The sequence below is a fragment of the Neoarius graeffei genome, chromosome 2, assembly GCF_027579695.1.
Source record: "Neoarius graeffei isolate fNeoGra1 chromosome 2, fNeoGra1.pri, whole genome shotgun sequence".
Classification (NCBI taxonomy): Eukaryota; Metazoa; Chordata; class Actinopteri; order Siluriformes; family Ariidae; genus Neoarius; species Neoarius graeffei.
The window spans coordinates 106,938,772-106,956,931 of NC_083570.1; the positions used below are offsets into that span (position 1 = coordinate 106,938,772).

At 44.1% G+C, this 18,160-nt stretch overlaps 1 protein-coding gene across 2 annotated transcripts in view; it reads left to right on the top strand.

The window, feature by feature from the left end:
• nsd1a (nuclear receptor binding SET domain protein 1a) overlaps positions 1-18,160 on the top strand; it is a 103,500-nt gene that overhangs the window by 20,005 nt on the left and 65,335 nt on the right. For both annotated transcript variants that reach the window (XM_060915338.1, XM_060915339.1), the window contains exons 3-5: positions 4,306-4,447; positions 4,687-4,859; positions 5,011-6,841. In XM_060915338.1, the coding sequence (XP_060771321.1) occupies positions 4,306-4,447; positions 4,687-4,859; positions 5,011-6,841 (2,146 nt within the window). The remainder of the gene's footprint in view (positions 1-4,305; positions 4,448-4,686; positions 4,860-5,010; positions 6,842-18,160) is intronic.

Genomic DNA, 18,160 nt, shown 5'->3' on the forward strand with positions numbered 1-18,160 from the left:
TGGAAACAGAAAACCTGGTTCCAAACTAAGCACTGGCCCCGAACCAGCCCTGGAACTGCTTTGGTGGAAAAGGGGGCATTCCAGAACCAGCCACAGTTCTTCTGGACCCTTTGACTGTCACACTCATTTCTTCATTTTGCACCAAAACCCAGCAGCCTTCATCATGTTTTCTTTTTTCATCTGAAAAGAGCTGTCTTATGGAATAGATACAACATTTTTTTTCCTGTCACGTTTAATTTTGTGCTGGAAAAAAAACAACAACGAACGTTTGGAACTCTAAAATGTTTTTGTACCGATTCGATAACGTAGAAGTCATAAAATAGAAATCTGTGACAAAGTTTGTATGGGGGGGGGGAAATAGGGTGCCAAGACTTTTGGACAGTACTTACTGGGTGTCTGTGAATGATTGTAGAGTTGTTCGGTGCGGACCGACGAAAGGAAGAGATTGTGAACTTTCCGTTGACAGGTTGGATAGAATGAGTTGGATTCGTTGATGCACTTCTATGCTGACGTGAACTCTTCTTGAAAAAAAAAAAGAATGCGTTTGACCCATTGGTGAAAATTCAAGAAAAAAAAATTGCTCCAAATTCTACAAAGTTTTTTTTGTTCCAAAAACAATAATCAAAAGGAAAAAAAATGATCAAATCTACGACTAATTGATCATTTTTATTCCTGCAAGCTTTTTGAGAAAGACTTTTCTATAAAAGCCGGGCACACTGTTAGTGTTCTTGTCGTTACGTTGTCTTTATAAGCTGAATAAATTGACAGCGTGGCGATGAGGTGAAGGTGATACATTGAGCCAGAATTTTAAAAATATACTTTACAGGCATTTAGCAGACACGCAAGATGTTTGGAATCAATTTTGTACCAAAATGTTCATACAATACTTTTGAAATATCAAAAACGATAAATCAAAATTCAATAAATAAAATAAATAAATAAATAAAAAGTCAATTTTTTTTAGACTGCCCGCTTCGTTTGCACAAACCTCACCCACTGTCGCTTTAGTGTCATTTCTCAGAAATTCGTGAACTGAATGTCCTGTTGTATATGGATTTGAACATCCAAACACAACGCAGTGCTTTCACATCAGTTTTTGTAAGATTTCAACAACAATACCCAGTTTCATCAAGTAAACAAGCACGGAGTCAGATGAACGGAAATGACCCAGATAATCAGGGTTCCATGTGTGACGTCATGCGAGCTTAGTCCTGGGGCAAGGCTGCTTTTTTCCGAGATCCGGATTCTGCGATTTATTGATAGTTTTGTGCTTGATAATAAAATAACAAATATTATTTTCCCCCCGCTTTATTAATTCAGTTTGGTTGTTAGAAATTATATATATATTCATTTTAAGGTATTACATACACTTCAAGGGCCCAACAATGGAAGTTTGTCTGTGCTCAGGCTTGAACCCATAACTGTTAGATCAGTAACCCAAAGCCTTAACCACTGAGCCACCACCGCCCCTAGCATGTTAGATACCTAGCATGGTGGTGTACAGTGCTGCTTAGCCAAACGTCTTATTTTTTAAATTCTGGTCAATGATGCCATTTTGCGTCCTGTGCCTTTGATAGCTGTCGTGTATGGAAAAGTTAGGAATATGCTAGATTAGGCAGCAGTGTAACCTGTTTATCAGAGTAATGGATCACACAACCAATGGTATTTATTACATTTGTGTCCCTTGTGTGAAAATAATGGCAGTTGCTAGAGTATCATGTTTCGGACAAGCCGAAGAGGAAGGAGTTATTAAATATTTGGGATGTCGTAGCCGGACAGAGAAGGGAGGAGGACTATTGGAGTCAGGAACTTCATTTATTCGTATGTTTTCTATGCCGCTTATCCATTTCAGGTTGCAGGTGAGCTAGAGACAATCCTAAAAAATCAAAGTCCTTCCCGTGCCAGGACCTGATCTTTCCAGGCAGTCTCCTGTCCCAGTATTAACCAGGCCCTTGAGGCACATTGGGTAGTGCCAATCTCTGCTTCTATAGCCCTCAGCCTCTCACCTGTACAGCTAGGGTTACAGTGGGGGGCTAGTCCTCTGGTAACCACAAGAGTTTGACTCCCCTCTTGCATCTGTATTGCAGTGGGCCTTGCCAGACGGCAGTTGGTACCATTTTTATGATGGTCTTTGATATGAACTGACCACAAATAGAACTTGTGAGCTCCCAATCGAAAGGCAGACCCGCTAATCACTAGACCAGCTCGCGGTGGAACCAAGCCCAGCTAGTAAGGAAGTTGATTGGGTAAAAGAATAGACCGGCATTTTAATCAAGTCAAGTCAAGTTTATTTGTATAGCGCTTTTAACAATAAACATTGCAGCTTTACAGAATTTGAACGACTTAAAACATGAGCTAATTTTATCCCTAATCTCTCCCCAATGAGCAAGCCTGTGGTGACGGTGGCAAGGAAAAACTCCCTCAGACGACATGAGGAAGAAACCTCGAGGAACCAGACTCAAAAGGGAACCCATCCTCATTTGGGCAACAACAGACAGCATGACTATAATATTAACAGTTTTAACAAGAAGTCAGTTTCGTTGATGTTGTAACTCTTCATTGATGGAAACTTGAGTGCAAAACTGTTCATGACCAACTGCAGTCCTAAAGTTAGCAAGTCAACTGTAGTCCTCAGCCATAAAAGCATTACTGTAAGAGTCCAGAGCGTCCTCCAGGTGTGACCCTCAACTGTCCACATGGGGCCGTCCTCCACAGGAGCAATGTGATGAGACTCCAACCAGACACGGGGCACCAGGATGGATCAGGCAGGTCCGAGGAGCAGAAGAGATCAGCATCTCGATCCCAGGACCGACATGTAACTCAGAGGGACAGATTTGGGGGGGAGAGAGAAAACACAGGTTGTTAGGTATGCCCAATGTCACCTGAATAAGTAGGAACAGTATACATTTTGCACTGAGTGCAAGCAGGGACTCCGGCAACTAACTATGACAGCATAACTAAAAGGAGAGAGCTAGAAGGTAACACAGGCATGAGGGAGCCCCGAGACATAAAGCAGCCAGCCACTACACCGTCAACAAACTCGAGTGAGCAAGTGAGTGGGGACTGACAGCATCCATACATCCCAGTTTACCAAAACACTCTGTCTGAGGACCCTCTAGATCTACACCTTTACCTCATAAACACCATTAACAAAAGGCTTGACTAAACAGATATGTTTTCAGCCTAGACTTAAACACTGAGACTGTGTCTGATTCCCGAACACTACTTGGAAGGCTGTTCCATAACTGTGGGGGTTTGTAAGAAAAGGCTCTGCCCCCTGATGTAGCCTTCACAATATGAGGTACCAGCAAATAGCCTGCACCTTTTGATCTAAGTAGGCGTGGCGGGTCATAGAGGAGCAGAAGTTCACTCAGGTACTGTGGTGCGAGACCATTTAGTGCTTTAAAGGTCAATAGTAGTATTTTATAATCAGTACGAAATTTGATTGGGAGCCAGTGCAGTGTGGATAAGACAGGGGTGATGTGGTCATATTTTCTAGTTCTAGGAAGGACTCTTGCTGCTGCATTTTGAACTAACTGGAGCTTGTTTATGCACTTATTGGAACATCCAGACAGTAAGGCATTACAATAATCCAACCTGGAGGTAACAAAAGCATGAACTAGTTTTTCCGCGTCACGTAGTAACATTAAATTTCTTATCTTAGCAATATTTCTGAGATGAAAGAAAGCTATCCGGGTAATGTTATCAATGTGAGTTTCGAATGAAAGACGGGTCAATAATTACCCCGAGGTCTTTTACTGCTGCATGTGAAGAAACAAAGGCCATCCAGAGTTACTATGTAATCCTGGATGCCCTTTCTAATCAGTGTTTTTGAAAATGTCACTGGTAACTGTCCGATGTGTGTAACTGTGAAAGCACTTGTGACACTGCTGCAACATATGATGATGTCACCGTAAGAGTCCCCTCACTGATAACAACTAAGGGGTCTGTGTTAGAGTATGTATAGTTATTATGATGTAATACCTAGTTGAGTGTACCATCCGCTCTTCTGACCCTTTTGGCTGTCCAGAGAGTCATCTCCAACCTTACAGACTGCTACTGTTAACAATGCTTTATAAACAAGTTATAATACTCATTCCTGTGAAGCCATGACCTAATGGCTAGAGAAGCAGCTTTGGGACCAAAAGTTTGCCGGTTCGATTCTCTGGGCAAACAGGAATGGCTGGAATGCCCTTGAGCAAGGCAGCTAACCCCCAACTGCTCCAGGTGTGTTGTACGTCGCTCTGGATAAGAGCGTCTGCTAAATGCCTGCAATGTAATAATACGCCGCCTTTTCTTCCACAGTCCGACAGCCCAAAGAAGAAGCCTCTTCCAGAAGTGAAGTTTACCGTGGGTGATGTGGTGTGGGCCAAGTTTAATCGTCGGCCTTGGTGGCCCTGTCGCATCTCCATTGACCCCCGGAGTGAAAGCCACACCAGGATGAAAGGTTAGTTTGTCTACTGATTATCAGATTCATCCTCAACGTTATGGGCATGGCAACAGTCTAAGCTCCAAGTGTGGTGTGGTGGTAGGTATGGAGATTTGCTGGTGCAAACTCTCACATATTTCTCAAAGGGATACAGTGATGTCAGCATCACCATATTGGTCCATATTGTTGACCTTATGATGTGAAATAAGAGCCGAGTTTAGAACCCTAAGAGATCTGATTATGATGTGACCTTTTAGAGCCCAGCAGCAGGCCATGCCGAATGTATTTCGTCAGGACGTTCGGGGAGATCGTGGACCAAGCATGGGTTTCTGGGAAAGCCACGTATGCTTTTGAAGGAGGACAGCAGTTTGATAAACTTCCTGTGCTCAGGCGGCGAGGGAGACAGAGAGACAAGGGTTACAAATACATGGTAATGTCGGCGAGTCCCTTTTTGTTCTTCTACTACTTTAGTAAAAAAAAAAAAAAGAGTCTTAATTCAGTTACTTCCTCCGTTTCTGATGCATACGTGATGAAATGCTTTATTATTACCCATGGTCTAAGTGTTTTTACCTTTCCTGCAGGTTCCAAAGCGCTTGATGCCTCTATGGAAGGCCAGTGTGGTGGAGGCAGAGGCAGCTCTGCCCGAGTATCTCAGGAGTAAACTACAACTTCCTTCAGTCAGAGAGTTACACTCTCCTGTCATGGAGGAAAGGACTTCCACCTCTCCGACCTTCTCCGACCTTCATCTGTCCTCTCAGAGTCCAGTTTTCTCTAATGGACACAGTTTTCCTGCCGTCGGTTCACCCAAAACTACGGAAGGAAGCAAAAAGAAATCATCGACTAAAAAGAAAAACAGCTCGTTGCTGAAAGGTCCTGGTAAAATCAAAGACGAGTTCTCCATTCGGATGTCAAGTCCCACACTGGACATTTTTAAACCTCCTGCTGCTCCTGCAAATGATCCGGTGTCTGACTCCAGGGATTGCCCTTACTCGGACATCGATTCAGTTCCCAGGATACTGTGTCCCAAACGCCTGGAAGAGCAACTCAAAGAGGGGTCAGATAAAGAACACTGTGCTGAACCAAAGGCAGAACATGTGAATAAAAAAGCGAAAAAAGTTCGCAAGACGGAGAAAGAAACAGCCTCTTTGCCAAAACACAAGCCGAACAACAAGTCTACAATCAAAAACAAAAGGTACACCACTTCAAATGGTAGGAGTTTGGGTAGCACTTTGCCAGGATTATCAGACGGCACATTTGAGATGCACTCTTTCTACTTGCCAGCGAGTTCTGGCCTCATGTTCCGAGCCCTTGCAAGGTATGAGAAATTCGAAGAGAAGAATGATCTTGACTCCAGCCATGAATCCCAATCATCTTCTCCATCTCTGTCTGATGAGCATGATTCGTTTTCTCCCACCCTGGACATATCTGAGAGCACAGAACACCAATGGCAAGTAAAAACTGAACTCATTGCTGATCCGACTCACCCAGTGTCTCAGTGTTGCAGAGGCTCCCCAAACCCGACTTTGCTCAAGTTAACAAGAATCCGGTCCAGCAAGGAACCCTCTCAGAATGAGTTTCAACTAAAGAGTAAAGATTCCACTGTTGGGCCTTCAGAATTGCCAGTTACTAGTTTAAAAATCAAGAAAGAATCAAGCATTTCATGTTCCTCCTCCTCCACTGTTTCATCCCCATCGCCTTCACCCTTGGAGGCTCTCCGGGAGCCTAAAGACCTCTCTTTACATACTCTGGTGAAAGATGAGTCTGGTTCAGATGATCACAACTCCAAGTACAAATTCACCACCTACCTTATGTTGTTAAAGGACTTGCATGACACCCGGGAGAAGGAGGGACAGCCTCTGACGCTGCCCCCCACCTCTCCATCTACCCTTATCAAGCAAGAACCCTCACTCCTGCCCACACAGCTCCACCTTGAGCCCGCAAATCCTGACATGGTTCACAAGAATGATAATCAGACTCCTGGGGTTCAGAACGGGCTGCAGGGGAAAACCGCAAGCAGCCTGAAGCCAAACAAATCTAAACCTAAATCTATAGGAAAAAAGGAGGCTCAAAAACATGACTGCCCGAGCAATTTGCTTCCTCTGGTTTCAGACCTTAAGAAACCGAACTTGCTAGATGTGGTCGATGCAAGAGCAGCTCCAATTGAGAAGCTGTCAAAATCCCAAACAGAGTCTGGCCTTGATAGCAGTGGGAAGGGTACGATGTCGGCCGTGGCGCCGAAGAAGCGCTGGCAGACGTTTGATGCTGAGATCGAGGAGAGGGCAAAGCCAAAGCATGATCAGAGCAGTCTGCTTGAGCAGGACAAGGTCATCCCTCCTGCCAAACTCAATGGAGTATTTGAGGAGAGCCACCAAAGCCCTCAGGTCACTGCTCTGGAGAGGAAGGATAGCTCTGGTGAGTGGTTCAAAAATGAAATGCTATTACACAGCCAAATACCCTTACTTGTCTGAAAAAGGAGCATAGGTATCTTGTATCATTGGTGTCCTGCAATGCTTAGTCGCAGGCCTGGAATGAGGATCTGGAGTAAAGATTAAGGATCCTGTAGAAATGGTGCAGTCTGCGTATTAGGCTAGTTCTGTGACTGGTTGTTGGGATATGAATACATTGTTAAGAATGAACAGATAATGTCTTAAATGGATACAAATACAAATAAGGGATGAACAGTTCATTATTTTCTGAGGGAACCTGGTTGATACTAGTGGTATGTCTCGAGCAAGTGGGAGGTTTTTACTTTCGTGCAGGAATGAGAAAGCATGCAAATACAGTCTGAAGCTCACGGGATAAAGAAATACCATGCTCGATACATCTACAACATTTGTTCATTTTTCCTTAGTAACTGCCTGGTCTTGGTTGTGCTGGTTTAACTTGGTCTACCAGTTTGTTTATATTTTGTATATTTTAATAAAGTGGGCAGGTACATACAAAAATAACATCGTTGCACATCCGCTTATTATCAACTGGAGTGATGTAGCTGAGGTTGAGGAACTGTTAGAGCCAGAATTCGTACAGCATGGTGACAGTGATGATATTTATTTACTTTTAAAGATTTTTGGGGGGCTTTTTTCACCTTTATTGGATAGGACAGTGTAGAGACAGGAAATGAGCTGGAGAGAGAGACGGGGAGGGATTGGGAAATGACCTCGGGTCGGAATCGAACCCGGGTCCCCGAATTTATGGTATGGCACCTTAGTCGACTGAGCCATGGTGCCCCCATGATATTTCTACATCTGGGGTTTCTATGGTGCTTTCAGGGGCATTGGAATCGATTTAAAAACATAAAGTCGTGGTTTAGGCCACACCCACTGTGGTTTTAAATCTGATACGATACAGATTTTATAGCGCTAAACAGATGCGGGGACAGACAATGTCATTGTGTTACACGACTTGTTTTTTGAGACATGTGACGTACATTGATCAGCCATAACATTATGACCACCGACAGGTGAAGTGAATAACATTGATAATCTCATGACAATGGCACCTGTCAAGGGGTGGGATATATTAGGCAGCAAGAAAACAGTCAGTTCTTGAAGTCGATGTGTTGGAAGCAGGAAAAATGGGCAAGCATAAGGATCTGAGAGACTTTGACAAGGGCTAAATTGTGATATCTAGATGACTGGGTCTGAGCACCTCCAAAATGGCACATCTTGCGGAGTGTTCCCGGCAGTGTTGTGTTGTAGTCGAATCACGAAACCTTGAGTCCAATCTCGAGTCCCCAGTATTCAAGTCCGAGTCAAGTCCAAGTCATTAAAGAAAATTTTTGGCCCTTTTCCACTACCCTTTTTCAGCTCACTTCAGCCCGACACGGCTCGCGTTTCGACTACCAAAAAACAGCACGACTCGGCTCGCTTCAGCCCTGCTTAGCCCCTAAAACTCGCACCGTTTTGGAGTGGGGCTGAAGCGAGCCAAACCGAGCCGAGTGAGGCTGGGGGCGTGAGCAGACACTCCCCTGTGTTTGCACTGATTGGTGAGGAGGAGTGTCCTCACATGCCCACACACACCCCGCGAGCACGCTGAGATCTGTAAACACCGTAAACCCGGAAGAAGAATAATTACGAATTACGAGAATTTCTGAAGCCTTATGCGCCTCGCCTCATCTATACGCGCTTGCCAGTATCTGTTGGCGTTGTCGGTGACAACAAGCCACAGCACCAAGACCAGCAACACTAACGACTCCATGTCCTCCATGTTTATTGTTTACTATCCGGGTTGTGAGACTACCGCTTAAAAGCTCACTGATGTCACTGTTTGCGCTGCTTAACATCACGTGACGTCCACCCACTTTCGCTAACTCCACCCAATGTGTCCACCCACTTCCAGCCAGCACGGTTCAGCGCGGTTGTAGTCGAAATGCAACTCCAACAGCCCCGCTCAGCTCGACTCAGCACGGCACGGCTCAGCCGCGTTTGTAGTGGAAAAGCAGCATTTGAGTCAAGTCCCCTACTGATCCGAGTCGAATCCAAGAACAAGACTCTAACTGCACCATTTGACGGTGGCTGTTGCTGCCTTTATGTGAAAGCGTCTCTGCTGCTGTGTCGGACTAACGTTACTGCTCGACTGCCCCATTTTAATTAATAGGCTACAGATAAAAAGCTTGTTCATCGCTCAGCAAGCCCCGCCCACTATCAACAGGGCAAATAACATGAGAGAGGGTTAACACTGACTAGTTTATCGCTCAGCATGCAAGCCCCGCTATCAACAGAGCAATGAACATAAAGTGTCACTTCCTTCTCTGGGTGGAGTCTTGCCAAATGATAGTTCTTCTACATATGGAACACGTAGCAGTGCATTTTTTCCCACTGCACAAGAAGTCTGTATAAGCAAAGCGGACAATCCTAGGGCGTTCTCTCCAGGCATTTTAGCACCGTTAACGTTAGTTTGTTCCTGAGCATGATGTATGAACAGGTGAATGTGTATTCTCTTGCACAAAATTAGTATAAAAATTAATGTAGATATAAATATCATATGCCAAATTACGTCATGTTACAAAAAATAAAGAAGAAACACAAGTCCTCGTCTCCAATTTACAAGTCCGAATGCAGTTAATGCACAAGTCCGAGTCATCAGCGCTCAAGTCCAAATGAAGTCATGAGTCCTTAAAATTAGGGCACGAGTCAGACTCGAGTCCGAATTCTGGACTCGAGTATTACAAGCCTGGTTCCTGGTATGCAGTGATTAGTACCTACCAAAAGTGGTCCAAGGAAGGATACCTTTGTTTTAGCCAGTATTAATTTTTTCAGTAGTTTGTGCTACAGTAGCTCTTCTGTGGGTATGGACCATATGGGCTAGCCTTCATGCCCCATGACCCTGTCACCAGTTCACCGGTTGTCCTTTGGATCCTTGGACCACTTTTGGTAGGTACTAACCACTGCATACCGGGAACACCCCACAAAATGTGCTGTTTTGGAGATGCTCAGACCCAGTCATCTAAACATCACAATTTGGCCCTTGTTAAAGTCGCTCAGATCCTTTCGCTTGCCCATTTTTCCTGCTTCCAACACATCAACTTCAAGAACTGACTGTTCTCTTGCTGCCTAATATATCCCACCCCTCGACAGGTGCCATCAATGTTATTCACGTGACCGTCAGTGTCATAATCTTTTGAATTTTTTTTTTTCTAGGTCAGCATTTTTATTACGTCTAATTCGCCCGAGCTATGACGATGACTTTTAATTCTTGTCAGCAATCAGTTCATTAAAGTCCGCCATGTTTGATAACGGCAGGTCAGGAACATCGCGGCTACTCAGGGTTACACATCACAGATGGAGATTTCTGCTCACTATTCATTCGAGTTTATAATCTGTTTATATGAAATACATCAATGGTGTCAGATTTTCAAAAGTATAGAGATCTTGCAGTCACGTGACTGGAAAGTACACAACCGCCATCTTGTCGGTCAAAAACACCGCTGAATACTGCTGCACTCGTGTACAGAATGGATCGATTTCAACCGACGGACTACACGGCTCATTTTTTAATGAACAGATAACTAGATATATGTCTCAAATAAACGATCTACAGATTTATGACCCTTATGGCTTTCCGGACGGAGTTTTCACGACCGGATTTTGAACTGCCAGCGGAATACCCGGACGTGTATAATTACCTCATTAACTTTCCCTCGCTGTTCAGTGGTGACGCACTGCGTGCCTATAAATCTCTGGACAGTTATCTCTACAGAAATTCAGGATTTGTCAGCGACTCAGATGTGGCATCTTGTAAACAAGAATCCTCATCGGACGGGTAAGTCACTTAAGTATTGAGTATAGCACTGACCAGCCGATTATAGAATAGAATAAGGTAATTCCAAATCGTCCGTCTTGTTTACCATGGATCTGGCGTTGGAGAGGTAGAGGCTTGGCAGTGGAGATTTGAGTGGCTGTTTTCTGAGCTTAGTCAACAGGCCGGCTCTGCCTGCAGCCTCGCTTTTGCTTCCGCTCCCGGCGCCGCCTCCTTCGCTTTGCTTCCGATAACAATCCACGGAGACCCCGCTGGTCTCGCTATCTCGTCCGGAATGTTTTTTTTTTTTTCTCGTCCGGAATGTTTTTTTTTTCTCATCCGGAATGTTGTGCATGCGATGGAAATCGCTACAAACCGTCATTTTCTGCTGGAAACCAATGTCCAGTAAGTCCATACGGTTGTAGTGGATATTGAAGTCCGGTACAGACGAACAACACGCAAAAATACACACAAAAAACATAAAAAACGTGCACAGGTAGGGAGAGCTTGTAGCCGCAGCCGTTGTAGTAGAATTGTATATAGTAGGGTTTTCCAGAAGAAAAGGTAGAAGTAAAAGTAGAAGTAGAAGGCGGAATATGGCGTTTGACCGACGAGATGGCGTCTGTCACAATCTGGATCGGCTGTGACGTCACATGCAAGTGCTCCATATGCACATCAGGAGATGCATCGGGCTAAATATATTGTCGAGAACGCACGTCTTTTTTGTGTATTAGGCTTGTATAGAGGTTTTCGACCCACGTGACCGTTGCCATGTCAACAAGTAGACGGCGCCATTTTGACGGTCACAAATATGGCGACTACCGGTAGCGATACACATGTTGATCATGACGAAGTCTCATTGTCGAGTATTTTATCCGGTCTAGATGATGCGAGTAAGAAGCGATATCACCAGAAAATCAATGATGCTGGTGTACGTGATCCGTACACGTTACCAGGCTATCTTTTTCTGGCTTTGCAGCGCGGGTGATCTTCCTGACCTGCAGTCAGGCGTGTGGGAAATACCAGGGAAAAATCATAAAAGAAAAAGGAGCGAGATGCAGAAAACACCTTCACTATCCAGCGACGCAGGGCATTTACAGGGCAAGCAGAGGGAGAGGTATTTGCAAAAATTGAGGTTAGCAGGCTTAGAGAACGACGTTTACCTGCTTCCACCAGGATTGTTCACTGACGTACGGAAGTACACGAAGCCCTCGTCTTTACCTGACTTCGGCCCACATGATCTGTATACCTATGTCATTAAAAACCAGGCTGGGTAACATGCCTACATCAGTGGGTCGTCCCTTGAGCCGGTGGTCGCCATCTTAATTACAGCTAAGGTTTGTTCACATTTTCATTTACTTTCGGTCCTCAGGATAAACAAAATGTTATTAAATGTCATTGAAATAACTTCTTAGTCTGTTGAGACATGGCCCGTTATAAATTTGCTGTTACCAGGCAATGACCAAGAACTGTATTATTAGGGTCGGTGTAGTTGTAGCAGTGCACTAGCAGCTAGCTGTTAGCACTAGCTAATGTCAACAACAGTAGCTGGTATGTTACTGTAGCAATGTTTACGTTCAGTCATTTGGATGACTGTTAAAACCTTTCAGTCTCAATTTTTTCCTTTCCTGTATTTACTAGTTTACTGAGCTAGCGCGCTCGGGCAGGCTGGGAGCTAGCGCACTAGCTCGGGCAGGCTGGGAGCGAGCGCGCTAGCTCGGGCAGGCTGGGAGCTAGCGTGCTAGCTCGGGCAGGCTGGGAGCTAGCGCGCTCGCTCCCAGCCTGCCCGAGCGCGCTAGCTCAGTAAACTAGTAAATACAGGAAAGGAAAAACTTGAGACTGAAAGGTTTTAACAGTCATCCAAATGACTGAACGTAAACATTGCTACAGTAACATACCAGCTACTGTTGTTGACATTAGCTAGCTTGACCTTCAAAATGGCGGACACCGGGGCGTCACGTGACCTGTGACGTCACGTCGAAATCCTCTATTGGCAGTGCTGTCAGGAATCTTGGTGATGGAGATCAGACTTTAATGCCAGGATGATTTGTCAGAAGACAGAAAGTAGAACAGGAACCTTGACAGCCGTTGTATTATATCCTGTCATGGTGTTTTCATGATCAGAAACAAGGCATTAGATTACTGTGTCGTATGTATGTATTTTTTAATTTATTTTTTGTATCTTTGTCGTACAGAGAGGTTACGTTTGAATGGATGCGTTATTAAAGGGTGTGGTTAGACGTCCAACTGTATTAACCAGTCAGATCAGATGTTTCCATCATGACCATTAGATTGCTTTTGCAGGTTTTTTTTTTTTTTGGTTGTGGAAATAATCAGCTGGCTGACAGAACTTTCAGCAAATATATTTTCTGTCTCTGTACAGGCTTTCGTCTAAACCGGGGAACAGGGGTGCTGCGCCCTCTTACTCTCGGCGTGCGCCCCCTTACCGAAATGCCGATTGAACCCCAAGTCACACTTAGGCCATGCACTTATATGCTACTGCACAACATGCAGTCTTTCTCAAAACGATCTTTTCTCCGTGAAAACATCCCAGCAACACCACGCGACAATGTGTCTGATCATCAAATACGTTATAATTACTCCAAAAATATTCCAATCATAGTAGATACACCGCCAGACGGTGCAAAAACAATCCGAATTGGCGTTTTCCAGACTGAGGCGCCGTGTTGTTTAGTTGTCGCGGCTGCTCTCGCGAGATTTGACATGGGCTACATACAAGGTCAGCTGACTTGTAGAGCGAGATTTCTCGAGACTGAATGACCTTTCACCCACCGGCGCCGGAGCTTTTGACAGAAGTAGTTCGCGAGTTGTTTTTGTTGACACTTGGGCATTTAAAGATGTCATCCCGCGGCACGAAACGGAAGAAAGCCAAAGACTGTCCGGGGCAGAAGAAGATTACTTCTTTCTTTTTCAATGTTGACAGACAATTTGTTACAATTTCCCTCTCAGATAGCCTCAGAATGTCCCATTGGAGCCTCAATTTTTCAAAGGCTTCGCACGGCGGAGGGGGGGGGGGGGGACGGACAACCGGCACCATACCCCCCCCCCCCCCCCCCCCCCCCCCGTCGCTTCGCTTCGCTCCCTTGCCATGGTGAGCACAATTTTTCTAGAAAAATTTTTCTAGAAAAACCCTGCTGTAGATATTTTTGTGGAAATCTAATGCACATGCTGACCTGCATACAAGTGCGTGTTTTTTTTTTATTATTAAAAAATACGGTTATTAAAAACACGCAAGGAGTTAAATATAAAGATATCTGATTAACAGAGAGATCAGAAAGGCTTTAAAGAGAAACGTGCAGAAGATCAATGATGAATATTGACAGAATGACAGAGTTCAAAACCCACAGGATCGATAAACACAATACAGCATAATACGAGAATAGCGCTGTGATTTGCCGTGTGTGCCGACAATTAAAACATGACACTCACCGGCCAGTTTATTCGGAACACCCATACATACACCTGCTGTTTTATGCCGTTCTCTTATCATCTCGACAGCAGCACAATGCATCAATTCATGCAGATACAAATCAAGAGCTTCAGTTAATGTTCACAATGTTCAAGCATCAGAATGGGAAAAAATTGTGATCTCAGACTGTGACTTTCACTCGGTGCCACATGGACTGGTATGAGTTAGGGCTGTGCGATATATCGAATATACTCGATATATCTCTGAAAATTCTGTGTGAGATACATAAAATTATTATATCGCAACTATCGAGTATTTTATGGTCATCTGCCGACTTGCGTTTGTTTCGTGTTTGTTGCGTTTGTTTAAAACCTTCTCCGGTGGTTTTCTCCCTGTCCCTCAGGCAGTAACGTGAGGGGCTGCCTAAGGGTAAAAAAAACAATAACATCACGCACTCGCCAACCAATCCCGGGCGACATCTAGGTGCTAAAAGGAAATTGCGGGAAGATTTTCTAGTTTCGGTTTCCAGCGCTGACTCAGTTCGTGCAATCGCTGGTGTTGCATAGGCTACCGTGTAAGCTCTGGCAATTTCAGCGACAAATTAAAAATGGAAGCGGACGAATTGGTTCCTAAAAGAACTAGTAAGGGGTCAGTCATCTGGCATTTTTTTGGATATCGCGAGGAGGACGTGGAACAGCAAATGCCAGTTTGTAAAGTGTGCAAAAAAAAACCCTGTCATCACGAAAGGCAGCAGCACTACAAATATGTTCCATCACCTGAAAACTCACCCGGTACAGTATGAAGAGTCTCTTAAACTCCGAACTACTTGCCCACGAGCTAAACCCCCCCACAAGCTAAACAAATGACCATAGCGGCCTCGTTCTCCAAAGCCACCCCATATGTAGCAATTTTCAAGATTGTTTTTTCAGTTTGTGCGACATCTTTGTTGAATAAAAATAGTCTTATTTCAACTCAATTGTGATTAATCACGAACATGAAAATTTAAAATGTGTTGTTGAAACCCACCTGTAAAGTTAACCAAGAATGTTATTTAATCTGCAGGGATTGTAGTGAAAACAGTAAAGAGTAAAAGTTAGATTTCATGGGGTCCTTTAGAGGAGATTTCAATATATCGAGATATATATTGTATATCGTGAAATGGAGAAAATGTATCGGGATATTCATTTTTTCCCATATCGCACAGCCCTAGTATGAGTATTTCAGAAACTGCTGATCTCCTGGGGTTTTCATACACAACAGTCTTTAGAGTTTACACAGAATGGTGCGAAAAACAAAAAAACACCGAGTGACTGAGCGACGGTTCTGTGGGTGGAAACAAACGCCTTGTTGGTAACGGAGGTCAGAGGAAAATGGCCAGATTGGGTCGAGATTTTTTGCCAGGAAGGATATAGTCTCATCTCATCTCATTATCTCTAGCCGCTTTATCCTTCTACAGGATCGCAGGCAAGCTGGAGCCTAACCCAGCTGACTACGGGTGAAAGGCGGGGTACACCCTGGACAAGTCGCCAGGTCATCACAGGGCCGACACATAGACACAGACAACCATTCACACTCACATTCACACCTACGGTCAATTTAGAGTCACCAGTTAACCTAACCTGCATGTCTTTGGACTGTGGGGGAAACCGGAGCACCCGGAGGAAACCCACGCGGACACGGGGAGAACATGCAAACTCCGCACAGAAAGGCCCTCGCCAGCTGCTGGGCTCGAACCCGGACCTTCTTGCTGTGAGGCGACAGCGCTAACCACTACACCACCGTGCCGCCCCGGAAGGATATAGTAACTCATATAATCACTCTTTACAACCGTGGTGAGCAGAAAAGCATCTCAGCATGCTACAGAAAACAGAACAACACATTGGGTTCCACTCCTGCAGCCAAGAACAGGAAGAATAAAGAACAAGTTCCTGTTAAAGTGGCCAGTGAGTGTATATGAGTCATATTTAATCCTTTATTTGTTTCCTGTCAAATGCCCATCAGTGGAACTGGGTGCTTACGGGTCATGATACACTAATTATGTATCTGCTGTGTCGTTGGAAGTGTGAAAGGTTGAGTTATTCTTCAAGTTGTGATATCCGCAATGACTCTGGTTTTATGCTGAACAAACTGCAGAAGTACAACCCCGATTCCAAAAAAGTTGGGACAAAGTACAAATTGTAAATAAAAACGGAATGCAATGATGTGGAAGTTTCAAAATTCCATATATTATTCAGAATAGAACATAGATGACATATCAAATGTTTAAACTGAGAAAATGTATCATTTAAAGAGAAAAATTAGGTGATTTTAAATTTCATGACAACAACACATCTCAAAAAAGTTGGGACAAGGCCATGTTTCCCACTGTGAGACATCCCCTTTTCTCTTTACAACAGTCTGTAAACGTCTGGGGACTGAGGAGACAAGTTGCTCAAGTTTAGGGAGAGGAATGTTAACCCATTTTTGTCTAATGTAGGATTCTAGTTGCTCAACCGTCTTAGGTCTTTTTTGTCGTATCTTCCGTTTTATGATGCGCCAAATGTTTTCTATGGGTGAAAGATCTGGACTGCAGGCTGGCCAGTTCAGTACCCGGACCCTTCTTCTACGCAGCCATGATGCTGTAATTGATGCAGTATGTGGTTTGGCATTGTCATGTTGGAAAATGCAAGGTCTTCCCTGAAAGAGACGTCGTCTGGATGGGAGCATATGTTGCTCTAGAACCTGGATATACCTTTCCGCATTGATGGTGTCTTTCCAGATGTGTAAGCTGCCCATGCCACACGCACTAATGCAACCCCATACCATCAGAGATGCAGGCTTCTGAACTGAGCGCTGATAACAACTTGGGTCGTCCTTCTCCTCTTTAGTCCGAATGACACGGCATCCCTGATTTCCATAAAGAACTTCAAATTTTGATTCGTCTGACCACAGAACAGTTTTCCACTTTGCCACAGTCCATTTTAAATGAGCCTTGGCCCAGAGAAGACGTCTGCGCTTCTGGATCATGTTTAGATACGGCTTCTTCTTTGAACTATAGAGTTTTAGCTGGCAACGGCGGATGGCACGGTGAATTGTGTTCACAGATAATGTTCTCTGGAAATATTCCTGAGCCCATTTTGTGATTTCCAATACAGAAGCATGTCCGTATGTGATGCAGTGCCGTCTAAGGGCCCGAAGATCACGGGCACCCAGTATGGTTTTCCGGCCTTGACCCTTACGCACAGAGATTCTTCCAGATTCTCTGAATCTTTTGATGATATTATGCACTGTAGATGATGATATGTTCAAACTCTTTGCAATTTTACACTGTCGAACTCCTTTCTGATATTGCTCCACTATTTGTCGGCGCAGAATTAGGGGGATTGGTGATCCTCTTCCCATCTTTACTTCTGAGAGCCGCTGCCACTCCAAGATGCTCTTTTTATACCCAGTCATGTTAATGACCTATTGCCAATTGACCTAATGAGTTGCAATTTGGTCCTCCAGCTGTTCCTTTTTTGTACCTTTAACTTTTCCAGCCTCTTATTGCCCCTGTCCCAACTTTTTTGAGATGTGTTGCTGTCATGAAATTTCAAATGAGCCAATATTTGGCATGAAATTTCAAAATGTCTCACTTTCGACATTTGATATGTTGTCTATGTTCTATTGTGAATACAATATCAGTTTTTGAGATATGTAAATTATTGCATTCCATTTTTATTTACAATTTGTACTTTGTCCCAACTTTTTTGGAATCGGGGTTGTATTAAAGCCCTGTGCCCGAGAGAACTGTAGATAATCTGCTTCGCAACAGTGAAAAGCACTTTGTGTTTTATAGTTGTATTTGTGTACAGTGTAGAGCTGTTGCATCTTTGTGTGTGTGTGTGTGTGTGTGTGTGTGTGTGTTTTAGTTTTTTTTTAGATTTGCTGAATGTAGGGCAAGGCTCAATGTAAAGGAAGGCCAGTGCAAGAGAGAGAAAGTGAAAGTAGAGTATACATTGAGAGCAGGGAATTGATCCTTGTGTAAAATGCAAATTTGAATGATTTTGGCTTCCTTCCAACATTCATGCTGAGACTATTAAGTA